At 50.7% G+C, this 20,264-nt stretch overlaps 1 protein-coding gene across 5 annotated transcripts; it reads left to right on the forward strand.

Annotated features, from left to right (window-relative positions):
• The first annotated feature begins 4,231 nt into the window (after positions 1-4,231).
• Kcng4 (potassium voltage-gated channel modifier subfamily G member 4) lies at positions 4,232-19,737 on the forward strand. 5 transcript variants are annotated; one of them, XR_005873305.1, is made up of 5 exons: positions 4,232-4,634; positions 4,996-5,252; positions 6,332-7,119; positions 14,419-18,683; positions 19,629-19,737. XR_005873305.1 is itself a non-coding variant. In XM_021228982.2 (4 exons), exons 3-4 carry the CDS (start codon positions 6,373-6,375, stop codon positions 15,187-15,189), a joined length of 1,518 nt encoding a protein of 505 aa, XP_021084641.1. In that variant the 5' UTR covers positions 4,232-4,634; positions 4,996-5,252; positions 6,332-6,372; the 3' UTR covers positions 15,190-19,737. The 5 variants fall into 5 exon arrangements, 4 of the variants coding, with proteins under 4 accessions (XP_021084641.1, XP_040591946.1, XP_040591941.1 ...); XM_021228982.2 differs by having other exon boundaries at positions 14,419-19,737; XM_040736012.1 differs by having other exon boundaries at positions 4,996-5,179; positions 6,328-7,119; positions 14,419-19,737.
• The last annotated feature ends 527 nt before the right edge of the window (positions 19,738-20,264 follow it).

A 20,264-nucleotide genomic window follows, 5' to 3' on the forward strand; every position in this document is an offset into this window, starting at 1 on the left:
ACTGCTCCCTTCCAGTAGGCTGAATGTGGACACCAGGCTTTGCCCATCCTGCCTCCCATTCTCCACCATTGCCACACCCTGCAGACTTTAGGCTCTGCCCCTTATAGCTCTCAAGCGCCCCCCCATCTGCCTGCCTCTCTCAGGCACTTGTGACCCCCAAACCAAGACTGGGTATTAATAAAAGATAGACAAAGCTGAATATGCTGGCACACTCCTCTAATCCCAGGACTTGGGAGGCAAAGGCAAGCAGATCTCTGAATTTGAGGACAGCCTGGTCTGTAGAGTGAATTCCAGGATAGCCAACACCTGTCTCAAAAACCCAGAAATCAAAACAAATCAAATGATAAATGGCTCTATAAGCCCCCAAGCTTCTAAACAATGAAAAGCAAAAGCAATTTGATTCCCAAAGACAGGTGCTTCAGGTCACGTTTGAAGTAAAGGATAATTGCCTGCACTGCTGTTTTGTCACACTGCAGCTGCCTATCTGTGCAAATACTGCGTCTGCTCCAGAGTCGGTGCCAATTGCAGATTAAATGAACACCTCATGGCCAAGATTCCCAAGGCAAGATGATAAATTTGTCTCCACAACTTTACAAAGCAAAATGCTTCTTGGCGTGCTGTTGCCGAATGAAGAATGGGTTATAGAAATGCCAAAATTCAAACCCCACAGGAGTCCCACTCTCCTGTTGCTGTGCGCACTAGGAGATGCCTTGCTACCCACAGCACTGACCTCCTGATGTGACAGTTCTCACTCCTGCCATCCGGCACACACTCACCCCACACTACCACCATCACCACCTCCTCTCCTGGACACTGACATTGACCCAAAATTTCCTGCCGTAATGTTAAGGGCACCCCTGAAACTCTAGCTTATCCCCTGGCGAAGCAGGTAATGCCTGGCAGTCCGTATTCCACAACCTGCTAAAGCTCAGAGCCATCTAGGTGACAGTGCCCGATACAGGACCCCCTGGACTCTTGGGAGACCACGGTGTACCTGCCCACTGTGGCCTGGGAGAGGCACTTTGTGTATCAGCTACTGGAGGGGACAGCCATTCCAGGAAGGGGCCTGCCTGGCTGTGCTCACCCCAAACCAGGCAGAGCAGGCTCTGCAAAGATAGCCTCTGGCAGTGGTATCCTGCAGGCCTGTAGCTACTGAGGACAGCCAGGAGAGGGTCAACAGGACCTGGGGAGAAGGGGAGGTGTTGTGAAGGAACCTGCTTAGTAATCTTAGATGTGACTAAGCTAACCTTTTCTGAGTACTGCTCTCAGGATTTTGTCTTTTCTGGACCATACCATCACCCCAGCTGCCCATCAGAATCCCAGGGTGCAGGGCACTTCCCATGATAGGAGTACACAGTGAAGGCTTGAGAGCTGTTGCTCAGCCAGGGTTTAACCAAGAATCCTGCCTTGGGGAGCCTTTCTTTGTCGGTGCTGGAAAGCCACAAGTTCAGTGATGCCCCAGAACCCATCAGCACAGGGGTGCAAGAGTATCCTTCACCTGCCTCCCTAGCCCTCCACAGAACAACGCAGTTCACTTGATACTGGCCAGAGTTTTTACACTATAGTAACTGACAAGCACCATATCTGAGGAAGTTCTCTCCCTACAAAGCCAGCCATTGTCAGTACATCATACCCCACAGATCAGCAGTGGCTTCAGCCTGGGTGCCCCTGTATGCTCATGCTCTGTTAGTGATGCTTGCACTACTGTAGAAAGAGACCGGGACAATGCTAGGAGAGAAAACGGGCCAAAACGGCACCTGTATGGTGGCTTGCCAGGCACCGTGCTCTGTACTGTGACAAATAATTCACTCACTACGCACAAGGACCACGGAGCTCAAAAGTCAGGTCACCCAGCTGCCCTGATACACAGAGAAGAAAACCTGCCTCAGGGTCACATAGCGGTGGCATAGCAGGCCTTGCTGGACAGTCAGGGCAGAACCTACTCCTAACCCCGAGGGGGAACCCAATGGGCCACCCCCACCAAGTCTTCTCACTAGCCTGGAACTCCCCAAGTAAGTCAGGCTGGCTGGCCAGCAAGACTCAGGGACCCCGCTGTCTCTGCCTCCCCAGCACGGGGATAACAGGCATGTATTTATTACCATATGGGTCTTAAGGGATCAAGTTCAGATCTGCAAGCTTGTGCAGTAAGCCCTTTCCTGACAGAGCCCTGAATTGGGATTCTAGATTGCCATCCGAACCTTGCCTGTCCAGAGAAAACTAAGAGAGGAAGATGGTCTCTGGGGAAGGTGGTTAACCTAACAGACTTGGGCTGGCTAGTTTTACGTCAACTCGACACAAGCTAGAGTCCTCTGAGAGGAGGGAGCCTCAGCTCAGAAGATGCCTCCACAAGCTTGGGCTGTAGCCAAGCCTGTAGGACTTTTTCTTAATTAGTGATTGATGGGGGAGGGACCAGCCCATTGAGCGTGAGGATATCCCCTACCTGAAACTGGTGGTCCTGGGCTCTATAAGAAAGCAGGCTGAGCAAGTCATGAGAGAGAAGTCAACAAATGAACTCCTCCACGGCCTCTGGGCTGGCTGGTAATGGCACACACCTTTAATCCCAGCACTTGGGAGACAGAGGCATTCGGATCTCTGCGAATTCAAGGCAAGCCTGGTCTACAGAGTGAGTTCCAGGACAGTCAGGAATACACAGAGAAACCCTGTCTCAAAAAACAAACAACAACAAAAGAGTGGCTCTCCATGGCCTCTGCATCAGTTCCGGCCTCCAGGCTCCTTCCCTGTTTGAGTTTCTGCCTTGGTTTCCTTCAGTGTACTGTTACTCGGAATATGATAAGTTAAATACGCCCTTTCCTCCCCAGGTGTCTTTGGTCGTGGTGTTATAACACAGCAATAGTAACCCTGACTAAGACAGGACTAAACCAGATAGAGAACAGAAAGCCCGCTCCAAGGAGAGAGAATTCTGGAGCCTGGCTGAGAGGAGCTAGAGACCTGGAGAGTCAGAAAAGGGACAGGGCCTCGGCAGCCCTCATAAAGATGCTAGGTCTCTGCCTTGGGCCCCAGCAGCGACCCTGGTGCAGGCTGCAGGGAGGGGCAGTGGGAAGGTAGAAACAGGCGGGAGTCTCCAGTTCTTCCTGCCCCCCCCAACCAGACAGGGTTTCTCTGTGGCTTTGGGGGCTGTCCTGGAACTAGCTCTTGTAGACCAGGCTGGTCTGGAACTCACAGAGATCCGCCTGCCTCTGCCTCTGCTGGAATTAAAGGTGTGCGCCACCACCATCCGATTGAGTCTCCAGTTCTTGCCCTGCCATAGGCCAGGCCCTTCACCATTTCTGCAGAGCCCTGGGGTTCCCCTAATACCCTTTGAGAACCATGGCCCCTGCCAGCTTCTCTCTCCTGCTTTGGTTCCTCCACCCCTCTGCCAGGCCACAGGTGAGAACTGAGGACAGCCAGGCTCTGATTCCCCCTTGCTCCTGGACCCCCACATCAGATCCTGTCTGAATTCAGTGGTGGTCCTAACCCGGTACAGCTGTTAATTAGTGTGGTGACCTTGAACAAGCCTCTGGGTCCCTCAGAGACAGAATGGAGTTGTGAAGGTCACTTGACTGCAAAACCTTTTAAGAAAATGAAGGACCCAGGGACGGCACGCCCTACATTATTGTGCTTTTGCAATTTTGCTGCTCCCACTGTCCTCATTTGAGGAAACTGAGGCCCAGAGAGGTGAAGTGACTCACCAAGGACACACAGCAAGAAACTTGCGTGTGGTGTCTCCTACCCAGGTCCAAACTCACAGGAGTTTATGGATTTTATATCCTGGGAGCCCTCCCCCCTTACTCCCCTACTCATATACCTTTTACAGATAAGGAAACTGAGTATGAAGGCACTAACCTACCTGCCTAAGGGCACTCAACATTGGAGCTGGAATCTGGCTCCAAGCCTCTGGGTTCCTAACCCGTTATGCCATCTCCCCAATACCCACCCTAGGCTCTGAGGCTGGTCTGGTCTGTCCCAGTCTGCAAACTTCTCTGCAACCCTTCCTGAGGCATCTCCCCAGCTTAGTGTACTGTGAGGTTGCAACAGCCTGGTCCCCAGGTCCCTAGCTGCCCTGGCTCCTCCAGAGCTCAGCTCCTCCTCACAGAGGAGAGAGGACACACACTCTCCTTGCCTCCCCGGCGGTTGGCAGAGCAGCCGCTGCTCCCGCCTGCTGCCTGGCTGATGGAGAGATTAATCCCAAGCCCTTCCCGTCAGCACCTCCACCCCCCCACCCCGCCCTGGGCATGGACTGTGCTGGCTGTCCCCGTGGGACTTGGAGCACCAAGTCCGCCGCTGAGACAGGACAGCTGGCCCAGCTCCCTGCAGCATCCGGACCTTCAGCTCTCAGGAGGAAGGAGGACTCCAGGGTCCTTGAGGAAGGAGGACTCCAGGGTCCTTCTAGAAAGGCACTTTGCACCCCTGCTCTTCTGCAGACTCAGAATGAATAAACGTCTGCTTTAGAGGGGGCCAGAGAAGGACTGGACACTGACTGCCAGGGATGCTATGTTGGTAATTGGTTTTGGTTTGTGATTTTTTTTTTAACCCCCAACTCTCTGACACAAAACTGTCTATCTCCTGGTCACTGAGACATGGGCTCCCCATGCCTGGCAGAGAACTGGCTGGGAACACGCTTCCTAAGACAATCGGTGAGTTGAACTTCGGAGGAACTTGTTTGTCCTGGGGTGGGATGTTCTAGAGCAGTGAGTGGGCTAAACAGCTTGGCAGAAGGGATGTTTGGAGTGAATTGCTTTCCTCGGGTTCTGGAGGAGTTTTGCTGGCCAGCTGTTAGGGAGAGCAAAGACTGCAAAGTCAGATCTGTTCAGTGGAAGGAGATGGAGCAAGATCCCGGCAGAACCCCAGGCCGGGAATCCGAGTCTTGGGTTGCATTCAGATTTGCTGTGTGACCTTGGGTGAGTCCCTTCAGCACTCTAGGTCTTAATGTTTGCTCTGGAGATTGAGGAAGCTTGGAAAGAACTCCTAGATTTCAACACACTCCTCTCTTTGCAGGCTGCACTCCTCCCACTGGCTGTGTGCTGTGAACCAAGTAACGCATGCGAAATAAGAGTGCATTGCAGCGCAAGTGTGAAACTCGGGCCCTGACTGCTCCTCACTGTCCGCCAGAATCCAGCCGGCTCTGGAGCTCAAAGCACTTTAATTTCCACTGGCTCCTGATTGGCGTGCCTCTCTCAATGTAAGGCTATAGGTGCCTGGAGACAGCTCTGGCTGGAATGAATAGCAGAAGAGATGGTCATACAACAGGGAGGGTGAGACATATTACAGAAATAATTTTTTAGGATATGTGAGTGAGCTAAAATCAAAATGCTTGTCTTAAGCGAAGCCCCTAAATATATCTGCTATGCAGAGAGCATCAGAAGGCTCTTCGCTCTGCAGAAAAAAAACCCCAAAAATCTACTACAACCCAGTGAGGGGAGTACCCACTTCAAGGTCACACAGCTAGTGTGGCTGAGGCAAACAAAATGCATGCCCGAGTAAGAAAGAGTTGTCCAAAGTGGGAGGTGCCCTCCATCCTCACAGCGGGGTCCTCTGAATGAGAGAGAAAACCAGGGAGTGAAACTTTCGTGGGGAGCTTTTAAGAGTCAGGTGCCTTGCAAAGCTGTCGTGGTCCCCAGCATTTGGTGGCTGAAACTCATTGAGCCTTACTGAACTGTATTTGCTAAACAGTGGGCAAGATGCTGGGCCTCAGTTTCCCCAGCTGCAAGGGTGAGCTGTGCCTGTCTGCCTCATGGGATGGTTGGCAGGAGTCCATCAAAGGGACTGGGTGCACCGGAGCTCCTAGAAGTGACCACTATGGGTGCTGCTCCCTGAACCAGTCCTGTGCTCAACAGTGTGGGAACGCAGACTTCCCCACTCACACAGACCAAGCAGAGGGTCCAGAGAGACTAAGTCACTCCTCTTGTGGTTCTCTGCAAAGAACACGGCCACACAGGGCCCTGCTGCAGGGTTGGCACAAGCCTCATCATTTAAGAAGAGAGAGGGGAAGCCAAATGCTCAGGACCACACAGTCTGGGGTGGCACAGTTCAGGACCCGTTACTCACATCACCATTCACAAAACGTCTGTGTTAAGGAGACAGAGATGTACATGAAGTACCTCCTTGGTGTAGTGGGCAGCACATCTGTGTCATAGATGTACATGCTTTGACAGGGGTAGGGATGTGTTTAAATGGCACAGCCCAAGCATATAGTAGCCGCCGGATAAACAAGAAGTAAATAGAAGGTTCAGAGATGGCTGAAGCAGCTGCAGCTACAATAAACAAATGCAACAATGTTTGTACTGCTGAGACTCATCTTCCCTTCCTTCTCTTGTTCTTCCCCTGGAGGCAGACAGGTGAGCCCACTGCTTCCGGGACCCACAGTCTGTGGCAATGCCCATGTCTTCCAGAGACCTGCCTCCTGGACACCATCACTTTGGCTCCTGCAGCCCCTTGAGCCAGCTCTGGCCTGGTCCAGAGCCTCCATCAGTCAAGGGCCTTTACTACAGCAGGGCTCGGAAGGTGGGCACTCTGGATGCCTCTCCAGAGGCTGACCTGAAGAAGGAGATCCTGGTGAATGTGGGTGGCCGGCGATATCTGCTGCCCTGGAGCACCCTGGATGCCTTCCCGCTGAGCCGCCTGAGCAGGCTCCGGTTGTGTCGCAGCTATGAAGAGATCACACAGCTCTGTGATGACTATGATGAGAACAACCAGGAGTTCTTCTTTGACAGGAGCCCCAGCGCCTTCGGGGTGATTGTGAGCTTCCTGGCCGCGGGAAAGCTCGTGCTTCTGCGGGAGATGTGCGCATTGTCCTTCCTGGAGGAGCTGAGCTACTGGGGCATCGAGGAAGCCAACCTGGAACGCTGCTGCCTTCGCAAGCTCATGAAGAAGCTGGAGGAGGTGGCCGAGCTGCGCCGGGAGGAGGCTGTGCAACGGCAGCAGCAGCGCCAAGCCTGCCACTCCGAAGTGCATACTTCCCGATGGGCCCGCAGCATGAACCAGCTGCGCGAGATGGTGGAGGACCCCCAGTCAGGGCTGCCTGGCAAAGTCTTTGCCTGCCTCTCCATTCTCTTCGTGGCCACCACAGCTGTTAGTCTGTGTGTGAGCACCATGCCCGACTTCAGGGCTGAGGAGGACAAGGTGAGTGGTTGCCCATCAGGGACCATGGGGCAGCCCAGGGAAATAGGTTTTTTTAGACAGGGTCTGATGTAGCCCAGGTTGGCCTCAACTTGCTCAAGGAGGCCTTAAACCTCTCATCTTTCTGCCTATACTGTGTGAATGCTGGGATTACAGGTGTACACCACCAAACCCTGTTTTATGTAGTACTGGGAATTGAACCCCAGGGCTCTTGCTTGCTAGGCAAGCTCTCTAAACACTGAGCTATAGTGGCAGTCCTTTTTCATTAAGATAGGGTCTCATGCAGCCCAAGTTGGCCTCTCTATCCAGCCAAGGCTAGCCTCAAATTCCTGATCCTCCTGCAACCACCTCCTGAGTGCTAGGATAACAAACATGTGTCACCACACCCAGCTAAATGTCCTCATTTAAATATGTTGAATATGAACACTGTCCTCTATGGATTATATTCATTTTTAGATACCCCAGCCAGGACTGTAACATTTTCATCTTTATTGCAGGGATAGGGGCCCCGAAAATCATTATGTTTTCCTGACTCTGGTATGGAGCCCTGGATATTGACAAAGTCATGTCTGGTTTGGGGTTGCGGGAAGACTCATCACCCACTTTCCAGTTCCTGTGGTAGGGTGGCAAGTACTGGTCCTCACTGCTCCTCAGTTACCTCCTCAGTAAAATGGGAGACATTTCTCTGAAGCAACTGTGTCATGCTAATTATTGGCTGAGAACCCACATCCCTGCATATGAGCCAACCCTATTCCAGATGGAGACTCAACAATGCAACATTTATTTCCTCTGACTCTAAACCGAGGAACAGATTATAGCAGAAATACTTGATCCTTCTTTTTCTGGTTGCCACCTCCCCCAAAGTCTTAGTGTCAATGGAGGAGAACTCGGAGACTGAACTCAGCAGCTCCAACAAGCTAGGCTTGGCCACCTGTGCTCAACAGACTAACTAAACTAGAGTGAAAACAGAGGTGATCAATCAATGTGACCACACTGTGGGAAGAGAGATAGAGGAGTCAGTGGTCCCCAAGCCCATCTTTGGGTTCTGATGTGAAGTGTGCATTTGAATTACATTGTTATTATCATTTTGAAGTGTGTGTGTTCAGGCACACATGCCTCAGCATACATGTGGCCTAAAGGACGTGCATGTGGAGGTCAGATGACAACTTGCAAGAGTCGGTTCTCTCCTTCCACCATGTGGGTCCTGGGTCATCAGGCCTTGGTCAGCTTGTCAGGCTTGGCAGCAAGCACTTTTACCCACAGTTCTACCCAATGAGCCATCTCACTGGTCTGAGAATTAAGTAGAGGGCTGGGGAGGTCTGCATGTGAATTTTTCTGCAGGAGACAAGCTCCTCCTAGGGCTGGCACCAGGCTTAAGCCTTTTTCCCTAGTGTTGCTGGGCTTGGAGCCTGGGCAATAATAGTCCTAAAGTGACCTTGACCCAGAGGAAACATTCTACCTGTGTGTAGCTTTTTACTCTTTGTGGGGGGCCTGTCACCCAGTTCCCAGATAAATACTCGGAGACTTATTCTTACTTATGAATGCCTGGCTTAGCTTAGCTTATAACTACCCAGCTTTTCTTACCCTGTCTACCATTTGCCTCTGGATTTTTACCTTTTTCTATTCTATATTCCTTACTTTTCTTCTGATTTTGTGGCTGGTAGTGTGGCTGGGTGGCTGGCCCCTGGCGTCTTCTTCTCCTTCTCCTTTTCTTTCTCCTTTCTCCTTCTATTTATTCCTTCTACCTGGCAGCCCCACACATCCCTCTCCTGTCTACCTATTAGTCATTCAGCTCTTTGTTAGACCAATCAGGTGTTTTAGACAGCCGAAGTAACACAGTTTTACAGAGTTAAACACGTACAACATAATAGAATACAACACATCTTTGCACCATTAAACAAATGCTCCACAGCATGAACAAATGTAACACGTCTTAAACTAATATGCCACAACACCTGTGCACGCCTACCTTCTCGAGCTGTGCGACATCAAGGACCCCAGGAACCAGATGGTCTGTGTCCTGGTTTGCTTTCTGTTGCTGGGATAAACATCCCGATCAAAAACAAGTTGGAGAGGAAAGGGTTTGTTTGGTGCCCCCTTCCAGATCTCAGGCCATCAGTGAGGGAAGTCAGGCCAGAAACCCGAGCAGGAACCTAAAGCAGAAACTACAGAGGAGAAGGAGGGCTGCTTACTGGCTGGCTACTGCTCAACCAGCTTTCTTACACAGCTCAGGAGCCCCTGTCTAGAGATGGTGCCACCCACAGAAGGCTGGGCCCTCCTACATAGATTAGCATACCAATGGGCCAATCTCAATTCCTCAATTGAGACTCTAAGAGTTTCTTGACTTTGTACAGCTGACAGCTGAAACTACAAGAGTCTCAAAAATGAAATAGGAGCCTGCATTTGTTAGGAAGGTGCCTGAAGAGAGGGCTTGAAACTAGACCTAGACAGTTTCCTAAGGGAGAACATTGCTTCTCTCCAACTTTACTCTACAGCTCTCTTATGACTTGACCCTCCATCTGTATAAGATCATAATAGACAAAGGAGGCAGATTTAAAACAGATACATACACATGTGTACTCACATCACATGCACATACGTGCATACACACACAAACATGTTGCTTCCTTATAGATTTGCCCTACACAGTACAGTAGGGCCAGAGAACATTCCAGTTAGAGAATCAGCATATGCTTTAAACATAATAAGTTCTCCACAAATATTTGTTGAACAAAATGTGTTTTATCTGACTGATGAATGTTTTTCCCAAAAGAAAAGGATATGTAACACTCAAATCCTCACTCTTTTGAACAGTTGACCCCTGCCTTGAGTCTGTAGTTGCAATCAGGAGCACCCTCTAACTCCACTCAGAAACACCTGCTTGCCCATGGGAATATCTACATGTGGACTTTGCTTCTGAAGATTAGGGCAGAGTGAGTAAGCAGTGTCCTTACCCAGGTTAAGGACACTGGGTTGCAGCTGCTGAAGCATCACACCTGGTCTCTACACACAACTCCTCCCCCTTCCGGAGAGAAGACAGTGTGAGAAGCTGGGAGCTTCCCTGTGCAGAGTGGTGAGGGCATTGCAGGGCCTAATGCTTTGAAAATTACAGAGTGCAAACCCAAGCTAGACTTAACCACCACTGCAAAAATCAAATTAGGGGCAGGTCACCAGTTTGCAGTCCTGGACAGTCCAGAGCTGTCCCTGAGAAACTGGTGGCTGTGTCCCATGGAATAAGAGGGATTCATGTCCAGAGGCAGCCACAGTGTTCTTGTGCTCACTCTCTGGCAGAGCCCCCTTTGTACAGGCTGCCCTAACACATCCTGAGGGCCACGGCCTCTGGAGGGTCTATGCTCTTATTGGGGATTATTATTCAGAGAGCCAGGGAGGCTGAGGTCAGACAATCTTAGGATCTCTGTTCTTTCAAGACAATGTCTCCTACATTTACGTAAAAAGCAGGTGTTCTCTCTAGTACATGCCTTGTATTTCTTATTTGTCCTCAGGGGACAGCAGGCAGGCAGAGAGTGGCTCTATTTAGCCAGTCAGCTGTTAAGGCTGGCCAGCTTCTCCTAAGGAGAGGCATAGGGCATGATGATTCAATGACATTCTGAGGAACTCAGACCCTGGAGATGTGACCTGTGGAAACCCGGGTGTCATTTGGCTGTGCTTGCTGGCTCATTGATAGATTGGTTGATGACCTTTGGGCTGTTTCCACTTTTTTGGCCGGGGGCTGGAGCTCAGTTGATAAGAGTGCTTGCCGGGTTTGCATGGAGCTTTGACCCTTACAGTGCATAAACCTATAATCCCAGTCCCAGGGAGGTGGAGGCAGGAGGATCAGAAGTTCAAGGTCATCTTTAGCTACAGAGAGACTATGGAATGCTGGGTCTGTTTCTGTATGTGTATTTTCATTCCTCTTGGGTGTGTACATAACATAGGTGTGACCTTTCTGAGTCTTGAGTGTGAGTTTAACCAGGTTGTTCCCTAAATTCCAGTTCCCTACAATCCAGTCCAACAGGTAGGTGTGTGTGTGTGTGTGTGTGTGTGTGTGTGTGTGTGTGTGTGTGTGTGTGTGTGCGTATGCGTGTGCGTGTAACTCAAAGGACAACTTTCTGGAGCAGGTTTTCCCATGTGGGTCCAGGCAGGTTTTCAAGCGTGGCTTGGCAGCAGCAAGAGCTTTAACCCACTGAGCCATCTTGCCAGCCTCAAGAATTTAATCACAGTTTTCAGGTACCCACATTGAAACTTCTTTAAAAAAAAAACATACACACCCCTGCAATACAATCCAACCCGTCAATCTAGGCTATGTCCCTCACTCAAAAAGTTCCCCTGGGCCCTTCCCATCAACCCAGGGTTCCCTGAGCCGCTGATTTGATGGTTGGAGTCCTGGAGGTGAGCCTCACCTTGTCGCTAGGGTTGCTGTCTGTGGCTTGCTAGGCCTACATGCCTGTGTGGTCCTTTCATTCCTCCGGCCTGACTCACTTTGACGTCAGTAATGAGCTGTTCTTCTCTCAAGACCACCAGGGACAAAGCACGGAGGCTAATTCCCCCTCCGTCTGGGATTACAGGCAACCCCCAAACAAGATTTTTCTGTGCCCAAATCCAGAAAGATGAGAACAATGTGGACCAAAGAATCCCGTCCCCAGTGGTTGGAGTCTTCCTCAGACAAAAAAAAAAGCTTTTTGTTTTTTCCTTCTTCTCCCTGTCCTTCAAATATTGGCAGGGCTGGATTGGGCATCCCGTCTTTAGCTGGAGCCCCGGCATCCACCTCTGTGTCCCAGCATGGCTGCAGAGACGCCAGCTCCAGGCTGGTTAGGATGCAGGGCAGAGCAGGATGCAGGTGGAGTGACTAGGCAGAGCCAGTCTGCTGCAGTGCAGGGAGGCCGGCAGCCCAGACCAAGGGAGGGAGGACAGGGTGTACATGACTTGAATAGCCAAACACCAGCACCAGAGGCAGAAGCTCAGTCTGTTGGGGCCTGCTGGGCCCTCCAGAGTCACCCTCCCTAGTTGCTGGTCACTGATCTGGAGATGGTGTTCCACAGTCTCAAGACTCTCTAGAGCCAAGGAAAACCCCCAGATGGCAGCAAGAAACACATGCCTTGTAGGAAAGGCAGCTCAGAGTCTAGGTCTTCTGGGGGCTCCAAAGTGAAAGGGCAATCCCCCCAAGATCCCATGCCTGATCTTGGGTCCAAGGCTTTTGGACCCAAGAATCTGCATTTGTAGCTGGCACTCTGGGGGATTCTGGTTGTATTTCACCCTCTTCATCAAAAACTGGAGCCCAGAGACAGGTAGGGACCACTTCCAGATTGCACAGCAAGTTTGTAGAAAGCCTGAAGGATCCAGACCCAAAGCTCTGAAGTCACCCAGAATGCTGATGCAAGCCTCCAAGGAAGCCCTCTCAGTGGGGTGGAAAATGTTTTTCTACTTCCTATAGAATGCCAGCCTCCTGCTAACCAAGCAGGGCAGCATCTGTGACAGTGTGTCCCATGTGAATCTCCTGGGACATAGGAGCTATAGACATGCTTCCATCCTTTACAGCAGTCCCTTAGGGCAATGACCCCTGGAAGTCCAGGGAGGACCAGTAACTTCCTGAGTGAGTAAGAGTGATGATTGGGATATAACCGTAGGCCAGACACACTTGGGGCTTCATCTCAATGACATCCTTTTGCTCCAACCCTGGAAGGGACAGAAGTCACCGAGAAAGCTTCCTAGTCCTGGGCAGGCCAACAGAGCTTGAGGTGGTCCAGCCATTTTCTTTTTTTCTGATAGACAGACAAAAACATTTTAATTTAGGATTCCTCCAGGCTTGGACACTAGAAGCAATTTCTTTTTCCACTTCAGAGCATTTAAATCCAAAACCCTACAGTTGTCAACATTGTGCTTTGTCCATAGGCATATGGTTCTGTCATAGATTTGCTTGTTTTCCAGGGTGTTTATGTGCATGTGTGTGCACAAGAGCATGTGTATATATATATATATACATATATATATATATATATATATGTATGCATGTGTGAGTTCATGCTTGTGCATCCATGCGTGTGTGTATGTGTGCACGTGCACACACACATATATGTAAAATGTTTAGAGCCAAGTTCTCAACATTAGACTCATCCATGTGCTTCTTGAAAATTCTATTACTCAAGCTAAAAACCTATGTCAACTAAATTAGAGTCTCTAAGGGCAGTCTTGAGGGCAAGGTCTTTTGAGGCTACCCAGGTAGTCTGACGTTCAGTCAAGGCTGAGGATATATATCCAGTAGGATCTTGCTAAAATGCAGATTATGCATCTGGTAGTGGTGGGGGTTGGGTGGGGTTTTGGCTAAGGACCATGCTAAGGAGCAAGGGGATGCTGAGATATATAGGGAGCCAAGAGCCAGAAGTGGGTAACACATTGGTGATCCTTGTGGCCAGGAGAGAGCGGCTGGACAAAGGGTTGTGATCACACCTTTTAAAGGCTAGACTGCAGTCTCAGGACCTCTGTGCAGCAACTTTCTGCCTCCAGAACCATGTCTGCTTGTCCAGTACAGAGTCTAGCTCAAGTGGGCCTTAGACTATTTTGTAGAACGAAGGAATTACAGTTGTGAATACAGACATGACACAGCAATCAATAGTGACTAAGAGACACAGAGTGGGATGGGACAGGACCGTCTGTAGGCAGTGCACACACCACTGTGACCCAGCTCCTGAGGTGTAAGCTGTAGCCACACCCTCTGTCCAAGGCATGGCTGGGTGGCTTATAGGACAGTGCCAGAGCTGCATGCATGCCAAAGCAAACTTATGTCACTGAAAGTGAAGGTTGACTCCTATAGTCAGGAGGCCCAGGACAGGTAGCTTTTTTTTCCCCCCAAGACAGGGTTTCCCCTGTGTAGCTTTGGAGGCTATCCTGGAACTAGCTCTTGTAGACCAGGCTGGCCTTGAACTCACAGAGATCCGCCTGCCTCTGCCTCCCAAGTGCTGGGATTAAAGGCATGTGCCACCACCACTCTGCTCGCTCTTCAGGACAGGTAGCCTTAAACAAAACGGAAGCTGCTTTCTCTCTTGTCTATCATCCTGAAGAATTACAGCCCCAGTTATTTTCTGGCTGTCACAGGTACATACACAGTACACCTAGGAAGACCTTTCAGAGGGAAGCCATTTCCTCACACCCCACATAGCCACCATGGTGTCTTCTCCACCATGGTTGGCTGTCCCTCTGAAACCATGAGCTCCGATAAATCCTTCCTCCTTTGAACTATTATGCCTTTGCTTCAGGGTTTGAGGAAAGCTGACTAACCCATTGCTTCTGTGGCTCTTCTCACCCCAGGGAGAATGCACGAGAAAGTGCTACTACATCTTCGTGGTGGAGACCATATGTGTGGCCTGGTTCTCCCTGGAGTTCTGTCTGCGTTTTGCCCAGGCCCAGAACAAATGTCAGTTCTTCCGTGGGCCCCTGAATGTCATCGACATTCTAGCCATCTCCCCATACTATGTGTCTCTCGTGGTGTCTGAGGAATCTCCGGAGGCAGGCGAGAGGCTGAGTGGCAGCTCCTACCTGGAGAAAGTGGGGTTGGTACTGCGTGTTTTGCGGGCACTACGTATTCTCTACGTGATGCGCCTGGCCCGGCATTCGCTGGGGCTACAGACACTGGGCCTCACTGTGCGCCGCTGTGCCAGGGAGTTTGGCCTTCTGCTGCTCTTCCTGGGTGTGGCGGTCACCCTCTTTTCCCCTTTAGTCTATGTGGCTGAGAATGAATCTGGAAGGGTCCTAGAGTTCACCAGCATCCCCGCGTCCTACTGGTGGGCCATTATCTCCATGACCACGGTAGGCTATGGGGACATGGTCCCTCGCAGTGTTCCGGGCCAGATGGTGGCCCTGAGCAGCATTCTTAGTGGTATTCTCATTATGGCCTTCCCAGCTACATCCATCTTTCACACCTTCTCCCATTCCTACCTGGAACTGAAGCGAGAGCAGGAGCAGGTCCAGGCCCGCCTCCGCCGTCTTCAGAACACAAACTCAGCCAGCGAAAGGGAGCTCCTGAGTGATGTGGATGACCTGGTACCCGAGGGCCTGCCCTCTCCCATCCACTATGTGTAACTCCTACCACCTTAGGAATGCGCAGTAAGTTCAACCCATCCCATGACTGAGACAAGCTCCTGCACCCCTCTCTCCCGTGGACCATCTGTGGGTGTGTCCTCGGAATACTGACTGACCTCCAAAGCAGGAAAGGTGCCAGGCCATGCCACCATGGGTGTGATCCTGGGCGCATCCCTTGTCCTTTCCTCAGCTGCTTGCCAGATACTTGCACAGCCCATCTTGGCAGGCTGGATGAGTGTTCCTGTGTCCTCCCTTCCTTGCAAACTGTGATATTCCACCCTGGGTTCTGGATGGTCTTTGAACTAACCGCCACTAGTAGCCAAATACAGAATCTGCAGATTTCCATCGTCTCCCCCAGACCTCCTGGCAATTAGAGAACTCTAGCACTGAGACCTGCTCAAAGCTCCATGCATCCTGCAAGGCTTCCAGCAGGATCATGTGCTGTCTTAGTTCCTGCTACCGCCAACTGAATTTCCAGATGCTGTGGAAGTACCCACTGTTCTAGAAGCTCTTAGCCAAGAAGGCAGCTCTGGTCAGTACAGCAAATCCTGTCAGGGTCTCATGGTAGCAAACCTGCTGTCACTTATGATACACCTGGAGACTTGGGCTGCGGGGCCATCTGCAAGTACCCAGTTGGCCAACTGGACTCTTAGTGGACACTCTTTAGTTATGCAGTTCTTCGCCTTAACAGGGACACTCTGAGAACTGTACAATGTCCTTTCAGAGAACAACAGCACCAGGAGAAACCACAGCTTTCCATGATCAACTAAACACCACTGACACAGCTCAGCAGAACAGCCTTAGGCCTGCCTGGTTCTAGCTCCCACATCTGACCCCCGCTGATGGAAGTTGGGCATTCCTGATGTCTGTGTGTGTCCGAGTATCCACATGCTCATCTGTCAGCAGACTCGGCCCTTGGATCCACAGAGAAGGCAGTGTGCTGTGAACAAGACGGTCAGAGACGAAGCAGAAAGAAACAGAGACCTCTGAGCAGCCAATGCCCCAACGATCCCAAGGCATGGGGTCTAGTGTTGAGGGGCACGTAGGGGACCAGAGCAGTAAGGAGGCGATGGACCTCAGAGCCTCACAGAAGACAGCACTGTGGCTGTACTGGGGGTGAGGATGAGTATGACAGTCCAAACTGAAGTGGGAATGACCTCCATCCAGGAATGACCTGTGGGTTCACCTCCTTCACGTCACTACCAATCTGGCACAGACACAGCTTCACTGTCATTCGGTATTGGTGTTAAGGCCACTGGAGAAAGTACAAGGGACACAAATAAGTGACAGTAAGATAGACGGGGCCCTGTGAGTCTGAGTCATGTGCGTACAGGAAATACTGCAGCCCTGCTAACATGTGCCTGGTTGTGTTCTTCTGCCAGGATTGAGCTGAGCCCTGCTGTGTGCCAGGTTCACACTTCCCCTGACTGTAGCACATAGCTAATGATTTCCCAGAAAAGTCCCAACATCTAAACTAAAGTTCATCTTGTCCCTGTGAGAACTCTCACATCCTCTGACTCCGCCAACAGATGCACACAGTCTTACCAAGATCACATGTCTCAGGCAAGCCCTTTGTATCCCACTAGGAGAGCTGATGCCTTGGAGAGGCCCAAGGCATGCTGCTCTGCTTCAGGAATCAGACAGCAGAACCCTGGGGGTACCTGGATGTATTCTGGGAGCATTCCAAAAGTAGCTACATTAATCTTTTCCACCAGGCTAGTGCTTGTTTTGGGACAGGGTCTCACAGTGAGGTCCAGGCTATCTTTGAACATAAAATCCTCCTGGTTCAGCCTCCTGGCTCCCAAGCTAACATTTTTATAGCTGTTATTGGGCAAAACACTAAATAGTTTTTCTTTTATGCTCTTAGTGACTGACAGCATGGGTACCATCTGAGGCCTGGGGTTTTTACTCTGTCTATGACTGTGGGCAGGTCCCTGTGCCTCCCTGTAAACCATAGGGTTAGGTCAGATCTATGGTTCTCTAACTGAAGTTCCACAGAACACTCTTGGGAGCTGTTGTTGGGGAAACACCAGCCAAATGGGCAGAGGGCCCATTGGCCAATGATGATCACACACACAATCTAAAAGAATACAGAACTGTCTAGACAGCTCCTCTCCTCCAAGACAGGGCTATCCACAGACACAGATCTGAGGTGTTGAGCTCACCCTGGAACTAGAGAAGAAGCCACTGGGGACCTGGCCCCTTGTCAGATGTGCTCTTCTGACTGAAGACCTCATCTGCATCACATGCTTGGTGTGATGTTTCCCAGTAGTGTGCCTGGCTCTGACCAGGCATCTCCACAGTTCTCTGTGCCACCAAAACATACTAGGACAAAAAGAAAAGTTAAAGTCAGCATTGGCTGAACCCATCAAAAACCCTGAGTAGCTCTATTATCTGCACACATGCACCCAGTGAAAAAGACTTGGAAAATTGGAAGGGATGGCTTGATGTGGGCCTTCATTGAACACTTTCATTTTTTTCTCTTGGAAGATGGGTCTAAGTTGTTCAAGCGTGGCTTTGAATCCCTTTTGATGTGATTGGATGGAGTGTTGCAACAAGCATGTTGGTAGGTAGTATTTTCATCCCCATTGGTTGATAGGAGCCCAGTGATCCCCAGCTGCAGTGGCCATAGCCAAAGGGAACCCTTGACTTTGAGCCACCTTCAGGCTGTCAGAGATGTGGCTCCCATAGTGTTGACTGAAGGTCTTTCTAGCCACGCAGAGTTGAGCCCACCAGTAGGAAGATGAGTTAGTTCTTCAGTACAATGAAAGGAATTCAAAAAGGGTCCTGACTTGGTACTGTGTCAAGACCACAGGCTACTTCCATGGCCACCAGCAGTCCCATCAAAAGATGACCAGTGTGTGCCCAAAAGGCTAAATGTGTCTCTGGATGCAAATGCACTTCATAGGGTCGAGTGTTCAAACAGAGTAAAAGGAAAACTCTCCAAACAGAATAAAGAGCTCTAATGTCTATCAACTCCCTCTTGGAAGATGGAGAGACCAAAGTTCAGAGAGGGAAAACCACCTGCCTAAGGCCACACAGCTGGTTCATCTCATTGTATTCAAGTATTTTGACTCCTAGAAGAGCCCTTTCTAGTACATTCTGTCACCACCCTGGGCTCATGGGAAGCAGGGCCTGGCCTCAGAGAATATGCTTGATGAGGACAAGAAAGCAGCAGTTTGCTACACTGTCCTGAAGCAAGGGGCAGAGATATTGTGGAGTGTGCTGGGGACATTGTACAACAGGAGACGTGGGGATGGACTCGCTGGAGCTGCTCTTCCTCACATATCTCATGGAGATCCTGCAGGAGGTCATCACAGTCCCTCCAAGCATGGGCAACTAGGCTTCTGGGAACTTACTGCAACAGCTTCTAACCTGGAGGTGGTGGACTGGGAAGGCTGCACAGACAGGGATGCGACAGTCTGTGGACCTTTCACCGTCTTCCAAACCTGCCCACAGGGATCTTTTCCTGCCACCAGATTTCCATCACTCAGGTACCATACTACATCCTTCCCATGATGCACTGCATGCCCCCATTGTGTACTCTGCACATCTCCCACTCCTCATGTGACAGTGAACATTTTCTGGGTGGTCACATGTGACAGTGGACACTTCCTGGGTAGCCACTGACACTCAGCCTGTGGGTTTATAATACTTTGTGAGGAGATCATGTCAGGTGCCATGAGTCCCAGCAAATCCCACCCCTTCAAGAAGAAAGAGGAAGGGGGTCTACCACCAATGAGGGGCAGTTCCTTTCTTTGGGAGGTGATCCCAGGACATACCATAGAGTAGAAGCAGAGAAAGTGGGGAAGGGGCCAGGGAGAGCTGGCCTGGCCCAAAGATTGAAATAAAACAGTAACATTAGGCCTGCCTTCTGCTTGACTAGCCAGGCCAGGTAGAATGTTCCAACCTGAAGGACCTCTGTAAGGAGAACATACCTTTCTTGCAGGTAAAGGAGTCCCTAAGATGCAGCATCCCAAACCCTGGGCAGTTTCACAGATTGTAAAGTAGGACCTTAATAGTCTCAGGGTCCCACCTTTGCCTTTGCAAGTGTGGACAAAAAGGACCATCCAAGGAGGGGGTGTGACTTAGGAGGCAAACCACCAGGGCTGGCACAGCCAGGCTCAGCCCAGGCTCTGGACTCCCAGCTCTAGAGTTTCCAGCCCTGGGTGGCCTCCTCTCTGTCCAGGGCCTGTCTTTACGAAGCTTTGACACCTAGCCAAGGGGCACCTCCCGGAATACAATGTCAGTTAAAAATAAAACAAAAGGCACCAGCCCTGCCCTGCAGCAGCCTGCCTCTGAGGACACACAGGGAACTCAGAAGCACCACTTTGAGACTTGCTGTAAGGAGGACACAGCCAAGGGTGCACAAGGACCATGTGACACAACTTGGAACAGTGTGGGCCCTGAACTAAAAATAGCCTCCATTGTATTTGCAGTGACCTGCCTGATGCAGACCCCCGTGAGGCCTGAGGTGCCCCTGCACTTTCTGGGTGAGCTTTTGGGATCCTGCACATTTCTGAATTAAACATTAAATGACATTAAAAAGAGGTAGATGATGTCTCTGGTATCTCAGCGCCAGCCTAGTCACTGAGGGTCATCCTTGGTTCTCTGAGAGAAGGGTAGGAGGCAGGCCACCCATCCCAAGCCATCTGAAAGGCTTAAGTTGGAAGACAGGTAGGAGTCAAGTGTGGTGGCATCACTATAACCCTAGTACTCTGGAGGTGGAAGTGGGAATCTCATAAGTTCAAGAAAAGACTGGGCTCCACAGACAGTCTAACCAGCCTGAGCTACATAGAGACTCTGAGGCCAGCCTGGGATATATGGAGAATCCCAACTGGTCCTCCATGTCCACAAAGAGAATCTGTGGAGAAGCCTTGAGTAAGAGTGTGTGCAGCCCTGGCAACCACCCACCTCTGTAGAAAGTTGGAGCCAGGATCCCTTCACAGTCTCTCAAACCCCAGTAACCACCATTCAGGGAAAGGTGTGACCACAGGGAAAGCAGCCTCCATGCAGTGGTGTGATCCGACCTGCTCATTGTTGAGCTAGAGACCCTGGTGGTGGAGGTCCTGGAC

This window comes from Mesocricetus auratus, unplaced genomic scaffold, assembly GCF_017639785.1.
Source record: "Mesocricetus auratus isolate SY011 unplaced genomic scaffold, BCM_Maur_2.0 Super-Scaffold_6723, whole genome shotgun sequence".
Taxonomy (NCBI): Eukaryota; Metazoa; Chordata; class Mammalia; order Rodentia; family Cricetidae; genus Mesocricetus; species Mesocricetus auratus.

Excerpts from the sequence above, each read along its gene's own strand:
- Kcng4 (XM_021228982.2), top strand. The coding sequence starts at position 6,373 with ATGCCCATGTCTTCCAGAGACCTGCCTCCTGGACACCATCACTTTGGC. Across the intron at positions 7,120-14,418 it reads TCAGGGCTGAGGAGGACAAG|GGAGAATGCACGAGAAAGTG; the intron begins GTGAGTGGTTGC and ends TTCTCACCCCAG.